Source organism: Crinia signifera, chromosome 9 (genome assembly GCF_055691185.1).
Source record: "Crinia signifera chromosome 9, ASM5569118v1, whole genome shotgun sequence".
Taxonomy (NCBI): Eukaryota; Metazoa; Chordata; class Amphibia; order Anura; family Myobatrachidae; genus Crinia; species Crinia signifera.
Genome location: NC_139225.1, coordinates 83,648,848 through 83,665,636, shown reverse-complemented (window position 1 = coordinate 83,665,636; position 16,789 = coordinate 83,648,848). Strand labels below are relative to the sequence as shown.

Genomic DNA, 16,789 nt, shown 5'->3' with positions numbered 1-16,789 from the left:
ATTAAACATGCATCTAACAAAAGAGGAAGATGTCTTATTCAAGCCAAAGGTATTTGGAAACACATACTGTATGTACAGGCATCTTAAGAACTCATTGTTCTTCCCATTTAAAAAGTCTTCAAGTGCTTTTCTGCGTGTTAAACACGTAATTTTAATGCCAGAGTGTGTGTAGCTTTTGCCATTGCTTTCATGGGATTTTCTCAACATTTTTAAAGCGCATTAGAAAGATCTATTATGAAGTGGTTTGCTTAGTATGTCATTTATGCTTCTTTATCCTTCTCATTATGGTCCAGTTCTCTCTTGGACAAATTCATCCTGACACTTCATGTACACAGTTTCCTACAGAACAGTAGAAGCACAGTGCATTGTGGGGCATCATCATACCCTGCTCATTGTCTGCATTGCACATGTTTTGACAAAATTCCAAACTGTTCTTTAGAGAACAATTTTGATGCGCATCTGCCAAAACACTAAAATGGTAAGTGACAGTTCTGTGACATTTCATAGGAGGAATATCAGTTTACCAGACTACAGGTAAGGTACATAATGGAGAAAATGCCTGTAGCCAAAAAACATTTTTAATATGAAGCACAGACATAATGTTTTAGTTGTCTGTAGTATGCCAGCAAATACAGGACAAATTGGCCAATTCCCTATTTTATTGCTGTTCAAAAGATTGTACAAATAATATGCAGCTGAAGCAAACTCATTTCAATAGTAGACTATAATCCAATATTGACAGAAGGAGCTGAAGTGTAATATTTCATATTTTGTTTTCTATTTGCCAGATCATTTCTCAGGAATACTGGGAAGGAGCCCTTCACTAGCCCCTATCTGTACATGATTATATCAGACATTGTCAATACTCAAGGAGCATGTGGCTATAGTTTTCATAATAACAGGAGATCTTACCAGGTTTGCAAGGATATAGTGGTAGCCCCGCGTGTGTTTGCCAAGGATTACAACCTACAAGAATACAAAAATAGCAGAGATCAGAGATTAGATGTCCATCTCAAAATGTCAGAAACTTTGAAATGCCAGTTTATAGATTGCAATATATAATATTTGATCTATTACCTGAAAATGTAGAAGATGTGCAGGTTATTTACAGTAATTTATCAGGCAATAAATAGAAGTTTAACTTTTTTTTAACATAACTTGTCATTCAACAGTAATCCCACCTATGTTCCGATAGTATTAAGTTCCAAAAATCTTTTTTTCTTCATTATTTGTCCTTTGTAACTTTCCCTATAAATCCCCTCTCCAGTAGAATCCTATAGAAAGATATGTGGGGCAAATTAATTTAGAATTACAAAGAATGATCATGCTATAATTGAAGAATAAAGTGTAATAAAAACAATTTTGGATCTTGGTGGTTTTAAAAATATAGATTGGATTTAACCTATAGTATACAACATACTATACTGAAGGGTATGTAATTAGTCACTAAAAAATTTCAGGTGTAATTTTTTTTTCTTTTTATCGCCAATTTTTTCTCCCTATCCAATTACCCACCATATTTTTCTGGCCAAAAAATGTATTTGCAAAAACACATTGGATGCAATAAAAATCACCATCTTATGAATTTTTGTAGCTAAAATTTATATAAAAAAAATCATGCTTATCGGTTTTACTTGCCTGAAGCAGACAAAACAATATCCCTGATATTATCTGCCAATAGCGCTGGGGATGGCATTTAGCCATAGTGGGATACTGGCCTCTTTCATTCATGTGCAACTGCCTGTTCTGCCGATAACGGCCGTGGATTGTTGTGATCCAGGCCGCAGATCGACAATTCACGGCCATTTGCATGGCCACGGCCCCCTTTGCGCCCATCGGCAGGTGGGACATCTGTCATTATGCGGTCGATCTGACTGCAAACGAACCAGGATTGACAGCCGTGATCCCAGATTGCATACCCCCCTTAGTCTTCTGTTATTTTCTATAAAATGATACAGGTCTATAATTTGTTTTAAATAGTTCATGTCAACTGCCTAAATGCTCTTCCTACATTACAAACCTAGAAAAACAATGCTAACAAGTAATAGAAAAATTGCTAAAAAATTACTGTGCTGTGCTTATATTTCTAATTTGGTTGTACTGTTTACTGTACACTCTTCAATATGGGTAGCTAGAAAACACATCATTTCATTTTTTGGATGTACAATAACTAAATTAAATCCAATTCAATAACCTGGATCTACTTATTTAACTCTTTAAGTAAAGCAGCTGTTCCTGTGGAAATATCAGTTCTAGCGATTTATAGATCTGATGAAGTCAGTCATTGAATAAATGCTATATAGCCAATCAAGTTATGGACAAAAATTAAAGGAATATAGCACAGAAGAAAGAAGTAATTAAAAAAAATAACACAAAAAAAGGTACTTGTTTCCTAGCACGGCCACACCGATTAAGATCGGGGTGGTCGTGCTGAAAAAAATCGGGTCGATCGCATCGCATGCGATTTGGTCGCATGCGATGCGATCGACGCGACCGACCGATTTTTGACCCGATTTTTTTCATTGAATCCAATGTAAATTGGGTCCCTGGGACCCAATTTTACATTGGATTCAATGAAAAAAATTCCCAACCCCCCCAAATTGAAGCGCGTAAACAGCAGCCCACGATAGACGCATACACGAAGCGTGGCGAGTGCAGCGAGCCCGCGAGGGGCGGCGGTACGCGTCCTCCGACCTTTTCATGCCCTACTATCCACTAGGGCGTGGAGTGAGAATAGAATAGTGTGGCGAGCGCAGCGAGCCACCGAGCCCGAAGCGTGGCGAGCGCAGCGAGCCCCGCGAGGGGACGCGGATACCTTCACAGGTAAACGCGTACCTTCGCGGGCTTCACAGGTGTCTGCGTCGCCACGGACACCTGTGAAGCCCGCAAGGGGACGCGTATAACTGTGAAGGTATCCGCGTCCCCTCGCGGGGCTCGCTGCGCTCGCCACGCTTCGGGCTCGGTGGCTCGCTGCGCTCGCCACACTATTCTATTCTCACTCCACGCCCTAGTGGATAGTAGGGCATGAAAAGGTCGGAGGACGCGTACCGCCGCCCCTCGCGGGCTCGCTGCGCTCGCCACGCTTCGGGTTGGCGTCTATCGTGGGGCGACGACGGGGACATCTATAATGTGAAATGGGTCATATGGACCCATTTCACATTTTTTGACATTTTTACACCATTTCAATGTTAAAATTTTTTTTAACATTGAATCCTATGCAAAAATCGGGGGCATCGCGTCGCATCGCGTCGGGACCAATGTTAATGGTCCCGACCGACGCGATGCCCCCGATATTTTACCTTTCCCGACAAGATTTCAATGTTAAAATATTTTTTAACATTGAAGTCTATGGAAATATCGGGGGCATCGCGTCGGTCGCGTCGGGACCAATGTTAATGGTCCCGACCGACGCGATGCCCCCGATATTTTATCCTAGCCGGCAAAATGGACCTGATTTCAAAAGAAATCGGGTCCATCGTGGGTAATCGTGTCCCTTAAGTAAGGGACACGATTACTCACGATTGTGGCCGTGCTAGGAAACAAGTACCCAAAAAAATATAGACACTCTCCAAGCTTAAACTGGCAGCATATATTAGTCAGTACACCATTAGCAATATTTAAAGCCACTTTATTTCATTGTGACCTCTCCTCATATATTTGCATCACAAGTAGTGCCTTTGGAAGGTGTTATATGGCCTGATTTTATTTGAATGGAAAACCAAGAGTTTATGTACAAATCCAATAGTGGATACCTGGGGCATGTGCAGAATCCATTCTGCCCTTAAGTAGAATGGGTCCTGCATGATCACTCACAGCACACTTTAGCCTGGGCGAAAATGTCATGACACGACAATTAGAAGGCAGTGCAGCGAAAGCAACCAGTTTCTTCAACATAATGGGGGTCAGTCACCCTATTTTGTAGGTATGTTAAACCCATGGTCTGCTTCAACTTCCTAGACATAGTCTGAGTAAGCTTTGGCTTAAATAGATGCCTGAGGGAATTGACCTTAACACCCAATGGCCGTTACAGTGATTTAATGCTGCATCTTTGGATGCAGCACTCAGATCGCAGATGCTGAAAGGATGAATCTTTTATTTAATACAAATGCCTCCAAGTTCATTTACATTTAAGTTGTACAGTATTGCACAGCCACTTCCCTGTAGGTGAGCAATACCAATCAGATGCAGGCCCATTTATTGTAGCTTTGGGTTGCTGCATATGTTTGCACAGATTAGAGTCAGCAGTGGTGCAAATAGATTTTTTTTCTTTGTGATACTGATGGGGGTGGTTACAGTGGAATCACCACTCCAGGCCTTGGGTGGCCTCTGTCATCACTGCTGCTGGCCACTGACTGTCCATGGGGGTGGTTACATGCAACTCGGGGGAATGGCTACATGACAACAGAAGGAAGCATGGCCACACACCATAATGCCACACACTGTTATGCCCTTGACACATTATGCTACACATCATAATGCCCTTTACACATTATGCCACACACCATAATGCCCAATACACATTATGCCACACACCTTTATACCCCTTATACATAATACCCCCACAAGTGCCCCTTATACATACCCCCCCACCAGTGCCCCTTAAACATAATGCCCCCACCAGTACTTCTTACAATTAATGTCCCAAGTGGAATCACCACTCCAGGCCTTGGGTGGCCTCTGTCATCACTGCTGCTGGCCACTGACTGTCCATGAGGTGCTGACTCCCAGGGTGCGGATGGTGTGACCCACACTCAGGTGTCCCTCTTCACAAGGGTCACACCATGCCCACACTCCCTGCAGCTAACACACCTTCAGTGGGGGGCACATGGTGGTATGGCATACAATCAACATATTTCTTAAAGGTACGCTGTAGCGTGCCGTGCCCACTTAGTTGCACCACTAGGTGTCAGCACATCAATGTTTTTCAAATGTTCATTTGTCTACATTTAATACTTGAACTCCAGAAAGCAATGTCCCCTTGAATTCCATATGCCAAACTGTCAGTTGAGTATTACATGTAATGAAAAGAGGAAAGTTAATTATACCCTAGAGTCTTGGATGGGGGGAAGGGTGCTCCAAATAGGAAAATACGACTGATTATCTTACCATTGCACTTCATGAAATGTAATCACTGTGCAAAAGCATTTCAGGTGACACACTGTACAACGTGAAACCTTAGTGTGCACAAGGTGCTGCCATAAGGTATGCAAAGCATTGTTCTGTTGTAAGTAATTTCCAATACAGCAGTTATCTCAATGGCTTTCACTTTGCCACTCTTTTAATTTAGCTTTATAGACTTGCAGCAAAAGAGCATATGAATATAATACAATTAAGGGGGAGACTGTAGTAAAAATTCATTATAACTACAGTACATTATATATATATATAAAAAAAAGGTACTCTTTACCTAGCACGGCGCCCACGATCTTGATCGTGGGCATCGTGAGGTAAAAAATCGCGTCGGTCGCGTCGTATGCGGGCTAAAGATGCCCAGACGCGACGCGACCGACGCGATGTCCACGATTTTCCATTGAAAACCATGTTAAACATGGACATCGCGTCGGTCGCGTCGCGGCCGGCCATAAATGTGCACACGATGGCCGCGACGCGATGCCCACGATTTGCCATAGGAATCAATGTTAAAAGGCCCGATGGACACGATTTTCATGTTAAATGGCTGAATGGACCCGATTTTACCATAGGAAACAATGTTAAATGGGCTTTAGAGCCCAAATACTTACCCTGAACTCTGAAATGGCCCCCCCAATTGTTTACGCCACCCCACGATCAACGTCAACCCGAAGCGTGGCGAGCGCAGCGAGCCCGCGAGGGGCGGCGGTACGCGTCCTCCGACCTTTTCATACCCCCACTATCCACGTCGGCGTGGAGTTGAGAACAGAATAGTGTGGCGAGCGCAGCGAGCCACCGAGCCCGAAGCGTGGCGAGCGGACGCGGATACCTGTGAAGCCCGCGAGGGGACGCGTATAGCTGTGAAGGTATCCGCGTCCCCTCGCGGGGCTCGCTGCGCTCGCCACGCTTCGGGCTCGGTGGCTCGCTGCGCTCGCCACACTATTCTATTCTCAACTCCACGCCGACGTGGATAGTGGGGGTATGAAAAGGTCGGAGGACGCGTACCGCCGCCCCTCGCGGGCTCGCTGCGCTCGCCACGCTTCGGGTTGACGTTGATCGTGGGGTGGCGTAAACAATTGGGGGGGCCATTTCAGAGTTCAGGGTAAGTATTTCGGCTCTAAGGCCCATTTAACATTGTTTGCTATGGTAAAATCGGGTCCATTCAGCCATTTAACATGAAAATCGTGTCCATCGGGCCTTTTAACATTGATTCCTATGGCAAATCGTGGGCATCGCGTCGCGGCCATCGTGTGCACATTTATGGCCGGCCGCGACGCGACCGACGCGATTTCCATGTTTAACATGGTTTTCAATGGGAAATCACGGGCATCGCGTCGGTCGCGTCGCGGCCAGACATAAATGTACCCGCGATGCCCGCGATGGGCGCCGTGATAGGTAAAGAGTACCAAAAAAAAATTCTAATTGTATTTGTCATATTAGAATATGGGCATGTTTAATTTATTCAGTATTTGAAAATTTCTCTGACATACTGTATACACAAATGTTGTATAGAAGACCATAAACCATGTGTAGCTTGTTAACATCTATCTACTAGTAGTTCAACTTTACTAATACACAACAGGTTCCAACTATGTATGAAAGTACAGAACATACATACTAATTACCATAACCGACTGACGTTATACACAACTGTTGGTAGTTACTGTACAGTAAGTTGTTACTGTGTGTGAGTGGGGCTGCTGTTTAGGATTAACTGTTAAAAGTTGCAAAGCATACAAGGAGGTTATTTAAATATATTTATACAGTTTATGTTATAGATTAAATGTCATGAATATTTATGCTGATGAAAAACTATAAAGCATTTGGGAGTTATTGTGGTTGACTTGCAAAGCTGCAAATCTCGTAGCTATGCGAGCTAAATAAACGCCGCCTGCATGAACGCTTAGCTGCTGCATGCAGACCGATTATGCCTGTACGCATGCATGTTTTGCATTAACATCCATTTGCAGCTTGCGTGCAGTGCAGAAATTATTTGATGGTCGCAGAATAATGATTTCTAAAGCGTTTGCAAATCTATAGTAAGTCACTCTTTGGTGACTCAGATTTGCGGTGACTTTGTGCGTGAAGAAGGTGGGCAGCTGACATCCGGTGACATCCTGATGCGAATGCACAGGGGAGCGATCAGGCAAAACATCACTCCCCAATAGCAAAACATCACTCCCCTGTGCGATTAGACTTGTCAGGTATGCTACTGCTGGTTTTGTTATGAAGCTGTTGCTAGGCAACCTGGACTGGGATCTGTGCAGTAGTCCACCTGCACTGGATGTCTCATTAGCTGATTACCCTTCATTAGGGATCCTGACCAGCTGCTCCCCGTGCTGATACTTCCTGTTGAGCTCCAGTTCCCAGATGCTAGCTTCCAGCTAGTAGTGTCTAGCTGCCTGTGTCCAGTTACCAGCTTCAGTTCTACCTTTGTGGTAGTCACCTGCCCTACTGTTAGTTCCTGTTACTGCAGGCTCTGGCCCTGCTGTCTGCTTCTTTCAGGGTTCCCTGGCTGTGTTCTGCCTTGCCTTGCTTCCATTTAGAGAATTCGGCTGAATATTTTCCTGAGTCTGTGGATTTCTGCCACACACATGATCCTGGTTCTGGTAAATCATAAGTGCTCCAGGTGTTTATTCCTTATATTTTGGTTGGCAGAGTCTGTATTCTATTTCTTGTTATCCATTTCATGCAGGTCCTCTGGGTGGTGCAGAGTACGCCGCAGGTTTTGCGCTGTTTCTTGGCATTTGCCCCAGAGGGGTTACTTCGTGTTTTAGTACCGCTAGTACTTTGTGGTTTGCAGTGCTTCTTGTGTGATATTTTATGCTCTCGTGTTTTGCCAATTTTCCTATACTTGCGACTAGTACCAAAAAATGCTGTTCAAATATTATATTTCCACTACTGTAGTAAGTAAAGTGAATACAAAGGAGTCTATAATATTTATTTGAACGCCCATTCATTTTTTTCTCATTACAAATATACTGTGATCTTTAAATGACCCCTAGAGTATTTAATGGTCTGTAATTGTATGATAATTCTCTCCCACCACATCCACAGGTTCCCAGTTCATAAATATTAATACATATGATTTTTTTCTTAGTATTCTAAAGCATGCTTGCCCAATGTGAGGTTACAGGACTGTGCATATCCGGGACATGCTAGAAATGACTCAAGGTTATTAATGATTATTTGATTATCACACAGTTGTAAAAATATAATAGCTGACCTTCATCATTGGAGGTCAAAATGCAGCAGTATTTAAATGTGATTACCACAATATATCAAATGCATACAATTCTTCTGCCAGTAATTGTGCACGTATATCCTTTATATAAGAATATATTACTTTATCTGCTCTATTGATGTACTGTATGTACAGTTTTAGACTTCCAGTAGTTTTATACATAAATGCAGCTAAAATGCTAAAATATCTCTTTACCGGGCCAATGCATGCTGCCATGCTTCATTTGTGCCACTATTTACAAATCGCTACACTATATTTATTAAAATAACTGGCTGATAAATAAAATTGATGAAGAAGGCAATTGTCTATCTTTATTCTAGGAATTCAATTTTGACTGGAGATTTGAAAATGAAATGCTGTTGGAAAAAAATAATTTTTACTAACACAAAGGGGTCTAATAATTTCTTATAAACATAATGTAGTCATTTATTTTATGTTCAGTAAGGCTTTAATGATGTACAATATATCCATAAACTGACAATATGGAAAAGTTGAGACTATGCAGCAAATAAAAATTCAATGGGCAGTATTCAATGAGGCTGATTCGCCATGTTCTACGGAGAATATGTGCTATTTTCATGCTCTAAGGTGAATATTTTTACTGAAAAAGTGAATCACCCTATTCAACGTGCAAAATTCGCTGGCGGCGAACAGTGAACAGTGAATGACGGACAATTCACCATCTGATAGTCACCACAATTTGCGGTGGTTTTTCAATGTTTTTTTTCAATGTGATTCGCCGTGAGTGTATTCAATGATCAGATGGCGAATTGCTTTCTAAGTGATTTTCGTTGTGTGTCACCGTGTAGCAATCGCCATCTTTTTATGGTGAACTGGAATGTGAAGTTTTAAAATAAAGTTTTTCTTTTTTAAGTTTGGTGTAAAAAAATCAGGAATTTTATTATGTGAAGGGGCATTCATTTATTATGTGAAGTGGCATGCTTACAGCACATAATTATATGTATAATTAAAAAAAAAATCTTTACACATAACAGCCAGCAGGGGTCTGGGAGCCGAGAGCCTCTCATTAGGTATTCATATATTCACTGCTCCCGATCATTACATATGCACGATTGGGAGCAGTGCAAGTGGCTCCCTACCCGCGTCCCCTGCTAGCTCTCCCGGGGGGCAGCTTCTGCTGCCTATGTCCCTGGGAGCCATGGTTCTGTCCCACAGTGTCTGGCACAGGCAGGGAGGCTTCCATCTCCCTGCCTACCGCCCTCCCCCGGCTCCCTGCGGTGTCCGCCGCAGGGGTTAAAAATCGCCGTCAGGGGCAGCGAGCCCCTGCTGCGTTGAATATGGTGACAGCGAGGGCTGGCAGCGAAGGCTCCAGCCCTCTGGAACACGGCGACTGTGCAGCGAATCCTAAACAGGGTTCACTGCATATGCAGAGTATTGTCATTGAATACTGCCCAAGAAATGGAGTTTCACATTATAAACTTGTAATAAAATGAGAAAAGTCAAATGGATTATAACTTTTTCAATATAGTAATGCATTACAATTCACACACACATCCATATTTAAACTGCAATGAGTGTCTTCCTGGCTCTGAGAGCAGGAGAATAAGCAAGTGAACTATAGCCTTTAGGGCATATTTATCAAGCCTTCTGGCCCAAATAATAATGCAGAAATTATGCAGAAAAGAAGTTTCCATATCATATATACTCCTTAAGTAACAGGGCCATTTATTTAGCTTTTGTTGAAAATATTTTCAGTATTTCAGTAATGGGGCCAATATACCCGACAGTTGTCGGGGCAATTCACTGATGTTGATGTCTGAGTAGGAGTACTGGGGAATTAACTGATGTATCGCCAATTATCAATTTCTGCTGATCAGCATTTTTTAAACATAAGTAGGACAGGGTGTTGGCCTGTAGAAGTAGCGGTCTCAATAGAACTAAAGCACAATGCAGTCACTGTAAAATGCTGAGGTTCTGCTATTTCCTGTATAAAGCTCAGAAAATTAACATTTTATCAGAGCTAGACTACTTTAGTTAATGGTATCTATGGGGAAAAGTTCCTGAAGGGTGTGAAGGAGGAGCACTTTCCACAGTGCAATTGCATCGCAAGTCGCAGTTGCCCTACCTGAACAGTACTTTCAAAGTGAACTTTCACCATTACTATTAGCCACAAAGGTTCCGGTGCTGCTGTAACAAAATTATTTTCTATAGAGTCAAAGAGGTGATTTTAGGTATACTTTAATTACCTATTTCTTCTTAATAAACCAATACATATGCATAGCCCCTTGCTTTTGATAATGATATTGCCTTTGATAATGGTGTTATCAAAGGCAGATTGGCCCACCAGGAAACCAGGCCATTTCCCTGTGCGCCGCACCAGATTTCCTTCTGGCTGAGCCGCCTACCTTGGTTTCAAGCGGCCTGGACACAAACGGCAGCATTGCCCAAAACAAATATGGCCGCCCCATATATGCATATATTATATGCACATATGCGGCGCCCATAATTGTTTTGGGCTATACTGCACTGTGTGAGCAGCTGTGGGAGCTGGATGTCGACGGAAGCGTAGTGTCCGCACCCCCCCCCCCAGGCTGTAGCGACAGCAAACTCCCCTGCCCCCCCCCCCTGGGCTGTAGTGTCAGCACCCGCAGCATCCCCCCCCCGGCTGTAGTGTCAGCACAAGCAATCCCCCCCCCAGGCTGTAGTGTCAGCACCCGCACCCCCCATTCCCAGATTTAAATCCCAATCCGCCCCTGGGTGTTATATAGATTAGCTATCAGTGAATCTTTAAGTTTGAAACTTTCTTGGGACATTTACATTTTAAGTATGCACTGTGTTTGCGCACTGTGTTAGCTGGTTTGTAATTGTTTCATTAGTGCCTAATAGGTTTGGGTTTTTTTTCTAGGAAACTCAGCACATATGCTCTCAGCATACCTTGCCTCTGTTCAAAAGTCAGACTGGAGCTCCTGGATTAGTTAAGTAAGGCAGAACCAATCACCCACATGAATGCTCATCTGACGAGGATGAAAAAATAGTTTGGCTTTGCATGAGGGAAGGCACGAGGAGTAGAGCAAGTAAATCTATCAAATATTCATACAGTGAAAGCTTACAGAGGAGGAAGGAGATTGAGCAGTGACATTGAACTGCACAGAGGGATTACATGGGCAGGATTTACTTGAAATACAGTACAATGTATCTACTCAGGAAGCACACATTCTTGTGTTTAATGAAAGAAAAGGCTTGTGCATAAATTAAAGACAATGGATTTTCCTCACTGTACATGAAATGACACAAAATACAACTATATTTAGGTAATTCAACACTGGGAACATTTCTCCTAGAATCCCACAACATTTGATTACATTTTAGTAAAGCTATTTAATATATTTTACATGTGATATCATTGTACAGTGGGTTAAATAATAAAAATCTATTGTACCGATGGGGTACCGCAACACATGAAAAATACAGCGTTCTAAATTTTAAAAATGCCATTAAAATTGTATAACTCCATACTGTCAACTTTCATTTATTGAATTCTTTATGCATTTTTCATGTATTTATTAATATAAAATATATGAAAAAATAGGATAGTTCTGAATGAGCGCTGATCAGAATATACACGTAAAAACGTAATCTTAATTTCAGATACTTTATTATATTATATTATTTCGCATGCCAGAGCTTATTTCCAATTAAGCTTAATATGTTCTTACTGATTCAAGTATGCTAGTGCACTTCACTGATGTATTATATTGTCAGTAACAGCAGTGGTGCACCATACATTTCATGAATTAGGGGTGAATGGACCAATTCCCCTGTTTAGTGATGAACTTTTCTCAACGGAGATGTTGCTAAACACAAAGAATGTTTATTTATAGGGAAGTTTCATTAATACCTTAACTTTATCTACTTCTTACACTTTGCAACTTGCTTAATAGTATTATCAGACCCCAATGAATATTTTGAAGTCCTGCTGGAAGATTGCGAACGCAGAATTGAATCAATATCCATTCAAATAAAAAATTCAAATATTATGATAAATCTTATTTGTTGGCTTATATCAGCATACAAATTATTAGTAGCAGAATATATATAATATTGGTAATGTTTTGTGCTGTGAAAAAAAACAAGAGAACACAAAGCAAAAAACACACTTTTTTACAATTTAAATACTATAAAAATTTAAAAAGAATCTGGCGCAGACAGGGGAGATTTCTGAGTACCCAGAAACCCCTCAGAATTGGCCATTTTTTTTAAATGGTCCTGGGGGCTGCAGTCAAAGCCCTGCTTCCTTTCAGTGGTTTCTTGCAATTCACAGGTCTGTGGGTAGGTGCAGAGATAATTTAACATTTTCTTATAGAGTTGCATCATTTTGGGTTTTCCATCTCACCACAGAACTAAAAATCTCAGCATTTTGCTGTGGGTCAGGACCTAATGAAAAACATCAGTCAGCTGGCAAGCTCCCCATAGAGAACATTCTGCTCCTGCAACATGCAACATGCTTTTCCCTAGTTCCATCCCTTACAACTGGACCTCTCCATGGTTCTACCTGGATATGTCCACGTTTGTGAGGGAACACCATCTGAAGGGATTGAAACCCGACTTGTGGAAGCCAAAAACTATCCACAAGCTCAGCAAAACCAAAGACATTATGGAACCGATCTAAGCAACTGCCAAGTTTCCATGGGAGTATGTGGCCTCCAAGAGGTTTACAAATAGACACACAGGGGGAAGTTTATTAGGATGAGAGATTCAGAAAGTGAGAGATTTGGTAAGAAATCTCCAGTTTTTTTAAAACGGCAATCACACTGCAAAACCAATTTGATTTTGAAGTGTAAATTATTGCCGCTTTTACAAAACTGGAGATTTCTTACCAAGTCTCTCACTTTCCGAATCTCTCATCCTATTACATTTCACCCAAGGACTTGTCATGGATGGCCATCTAAGGGGGCTTGCCCCACCGGTGATTCATGCACTCCCAAAACTTGTGCAGGTATAGACATTGTCCCTGGTGCCTCGTTCACAAGGAAACATTAATGCACCTCTTCTGGGACTGAACTTTTGTTGTTGGATGCCCTGGAAGCTGAGTTCAAAGACTGTGTGCCCAGGAACTGTCTTTTCTACCATATGGTACTGTATGAACTACCTAGGAGGCTTGGCGCCTTATAAACTGTTTTAATGATGCTGTGTGGCTTGCCAGGAATCACCTCATACTGAGGAGGGAGGGGATGTCCATTCAGGATTGCCGCAGACTTGTTCACAGCCTGCTCAGAGACTATTCCATCATGGATTTCCCTGATGAAGAAGAGGACTAAGCCCCCTTTCTTCTGACCCTTTCACTGGGACCATGGCCCCTCCCCCCCTTTCACAATGTCTGATGTTTTGTTGATGTCTTTATATTTATTTACCCTCCCCTTATATGTGTCTATCTGGTCAATAATGCTTTGGGCAATGTGGTTCCCACTCCCTCATGCCTCTTCCCTCCACACCCATAGTCTTATCACCTTTTTTTTTTTGCATAGGCGTAGAATGCATAGTGCATTGCATGACTTATAGTGTTTGATTTTTTGTGCTGTATTTCATGAAATGTACTATACAGTTTGCATGTGTGCTGTAAAAGTGTGCTCTGACACAGTATATATTTTTGAAATGTCAATGTCTGTTCTTTGCATTCTTTATGTACAATAAAGATTGCTTTTTCAATAAAAAAAACATGCTTTTCCCTCTGTCTCCAAATTCAAGTTGTAATATATACAGTGTGTGTGTGTGTGTGTGTACTATCCTTCATTTCATTAAGATGTCTGCAGACCAGCTTCACACAGAGACTTCCCAGGCAGCAATATCACTAGCTAACACAGACTTTCTCTCTAGACTTCTCTGGCATCAGTCATCAAGACGAATGTCTTCAGACAGTCTTTTTATATGTTAGGTTCATCCTCCCCTTCCTAGACTGACAGGCAAATGACATTGCCACCTTGTCATCTTAAGGGGGTCTCTACCAGCTTCTCTGTTTGATCAATCAAGCGCTATCAGCTACATCAGGCTTAAGGGGAGAACTGCACTGATGTCGATAAAGCAGTAAAGACACATAATTACTATTCAGCAATGGCAAGACTTCCCTGAGTTTAAAACCTAAATGCCCTCATTTCTCAATAGCACACTGCTCCTATTGGCACATTTCATAACCCTAGTGTGGACAAGTCATGCGATATCACCTTGGCCTTTATTCAGATCTGATCGCAGTACAAATTTATTTGGAAAATGGGCAAAACCATGTGCACTGCAGGTGGGGCAGATGTAACATATGCAGGGAGAGTTAGATTTGTGTGAGTTATTTTGTTTCTGTCCATGGTAAATACTGGCTGCATTATTTTTACACTGCACATGTTACATCTGCCCCACCTGCAGTGCACATGGTTTTGCTCATTTTCCAAACAAATTTGTACTGCAATCAGATCTGAAGGGCCCTTGTGAGGAGCACACATTTCTGGGATTGAGCATCTGCATTTTTGTGTAAAATCCCAGGCCCATGCTCTTCTTTAATAATAAAAAAAAAGTTTGTAATGGCAGGAACCAGATTATAACTTTGTCCTTCTCATGGTTTCCTGCATCAATTTTAAAGGTCCATTATTAAGGAGAATTCCCTCCCCTGAAAATTGTATCAAAGGGGCAGATGTATTAAGATGCAAGGGTGATAAGGAGAGATAAATGCCCAGCCAATCACCTGCTAACTGCCATGTTACAGCCTGACTTTGAAAAAAGTCAGTAAGGAGCTGATTGGCTGGACGTTTATCTCTCCTTATCACTCTTGCATTTATCTCTTGTTAAGGCTTAATACAGTATATCTGCCCCAAAGTGCTTCCATAGCCCACTTTATGGCAAGGAAATCCTTCTCCACCATAGCATATTTTTGTTCCCTTAGCAAAAACTTTCTCCATCAGTACAATTCTGGGTGTTCTACACCCTGGCTTTCCTGGGGCAGTACTGCACCGAAGCCAAGGTCAGAGGACAGGAACACACCACAAGTCTGTTAATGGGGCCACTCGAGTTGCAACATAATTAATAAATTACCTATAGTAACCTACCTTGCATAGGAAGTTTCTTACTTGTGTCTTGGTTTTACCCATTTGTTTAATGGTTTCAATGTTAAATATCTGACCTAATTACTTCAATTCTCTTAGGGCCACTGCACATTTCTTAGGGTTAGCAATGAAACCTGCTTACTTCAATGGGGCTGGTACTACCTAAACCTTATCAAAATGTGATTTCCAGTTGAGAATGTGTATAATTATATAATCTAGGTTGGTTTCAACAAAGGCATTATGGGGTTTCAGTACCTTGTTCAACACTTTGGAAGATGACCTGGAAGATGACCTGTGCCCCATGCAAATCAAATGGTAGAGACTTGAATTGAAAAAAGGCCTTCAGATTTATAAACACCTGTCTAGTCCCTGGCTGCAGAAGTAAGGGTGGCCATACACACGCAGATTTGTCTTCAGATCTGGCTGGTTGGAACAAAAACATGGTTATGGATGAGAGCAAATGACAGTTGACAATTTGCTTGGAAATGCTGGAAAACTGCCAAACTGTCACTCATCCATAACCAGGTTTTTGTTCCAACCAGCCAGATCTGAAGATAAATCTTACTAGTGTATGGGCACCTTAAGACTAATCTGTCCTTTGTGAGATCAACTTACTACCAGTTTGTCCACCCATGGCATAAAATAGACATCAAACTAGGAAACACTGTTTACATTTCTAAAGTTGTCGCAGAACCATGAGCTGCTGTTGATATTTTTGACCAGCACAATCGGGAGACCCCAGTAACTTTCCCACAGTTCAATCATGTTCTCAACCTTCTTTCTAACTGCACTTCACGTAGCCTCATTGATCTGGTAGGGTTTTTTTTTCACTGATACACTGAGAGTCATGACAATATCATGATCAATCAAAAGCATACACCCTGGCAGAGGAAAGATCACGTCTTTGTTCTGTTATACCATCTTTTCCATCTGCTGCTTTCACTCTGTTGACAAGGTAGGTTCTTTAGTAATCAAAGACTTTTCCTCTACCATACTAAACAACCTTTGCACCAAATCCACATCATTCCATGGTTTCAAAAGCTTAACCAGATATACACTACCGTTAAAAAGTTTGGGGTCACCCAGACAATTTTTTGTTTTACATGAAAACTGAATTGTATTTGTCAAATGAGTTGCAAAATTAATAAAGTCAAGAAATTGGCAAGGAATTAGAAATAATGATTTTTTTTTAAAATTGCACTTTGCACTTCTTTTGCAGCAATTACAGCATTTCAGGCCTTTAATATTCTAGCTGTTAATTTGCTGAGGTAATGTGAAGAAATTTTATGCATCCAGTTGCATCAGGCGGCAGGGGAGATCTGCACTGATATTGATCAAGCAAGTAAGACACATATTTTCTATTTCTAAA

At 41.6% G+C, this 16,789-nt stretch overlaps 1 protein-coding gene across 4 annotated transcripts in view; it reads right to left on the bottom strand.

Annotated features, from left to right (window-relative positions):
- The window catches only part of GRIA3 (glutamate ionotropic receptor AMPA type subunit 3), a 325,345-nt gene that overhangs the window by 97,974 nt on the left and 210,582 nt on the right, over nucleotides 1-16,789 (bottom strand). For all 4 annotated transcript variants that reach the window (XR_014460708.1, XM_083159318.1, XM_083159317.1 and 1 more), the window contains exon 5: nucleotides 913-966. Coding sequence is in view for 3 of the 4 variants with exons in the window: in XM_083159318.1 (XP_083015444.1) it covers nucleotides 913-966 (54 nt within the window). In the remaining variant the exon portion in view is untranslated. The remainder of the gene's footprint in view (nucleotides 1-912; nucleotides 967-16,789) is intronic.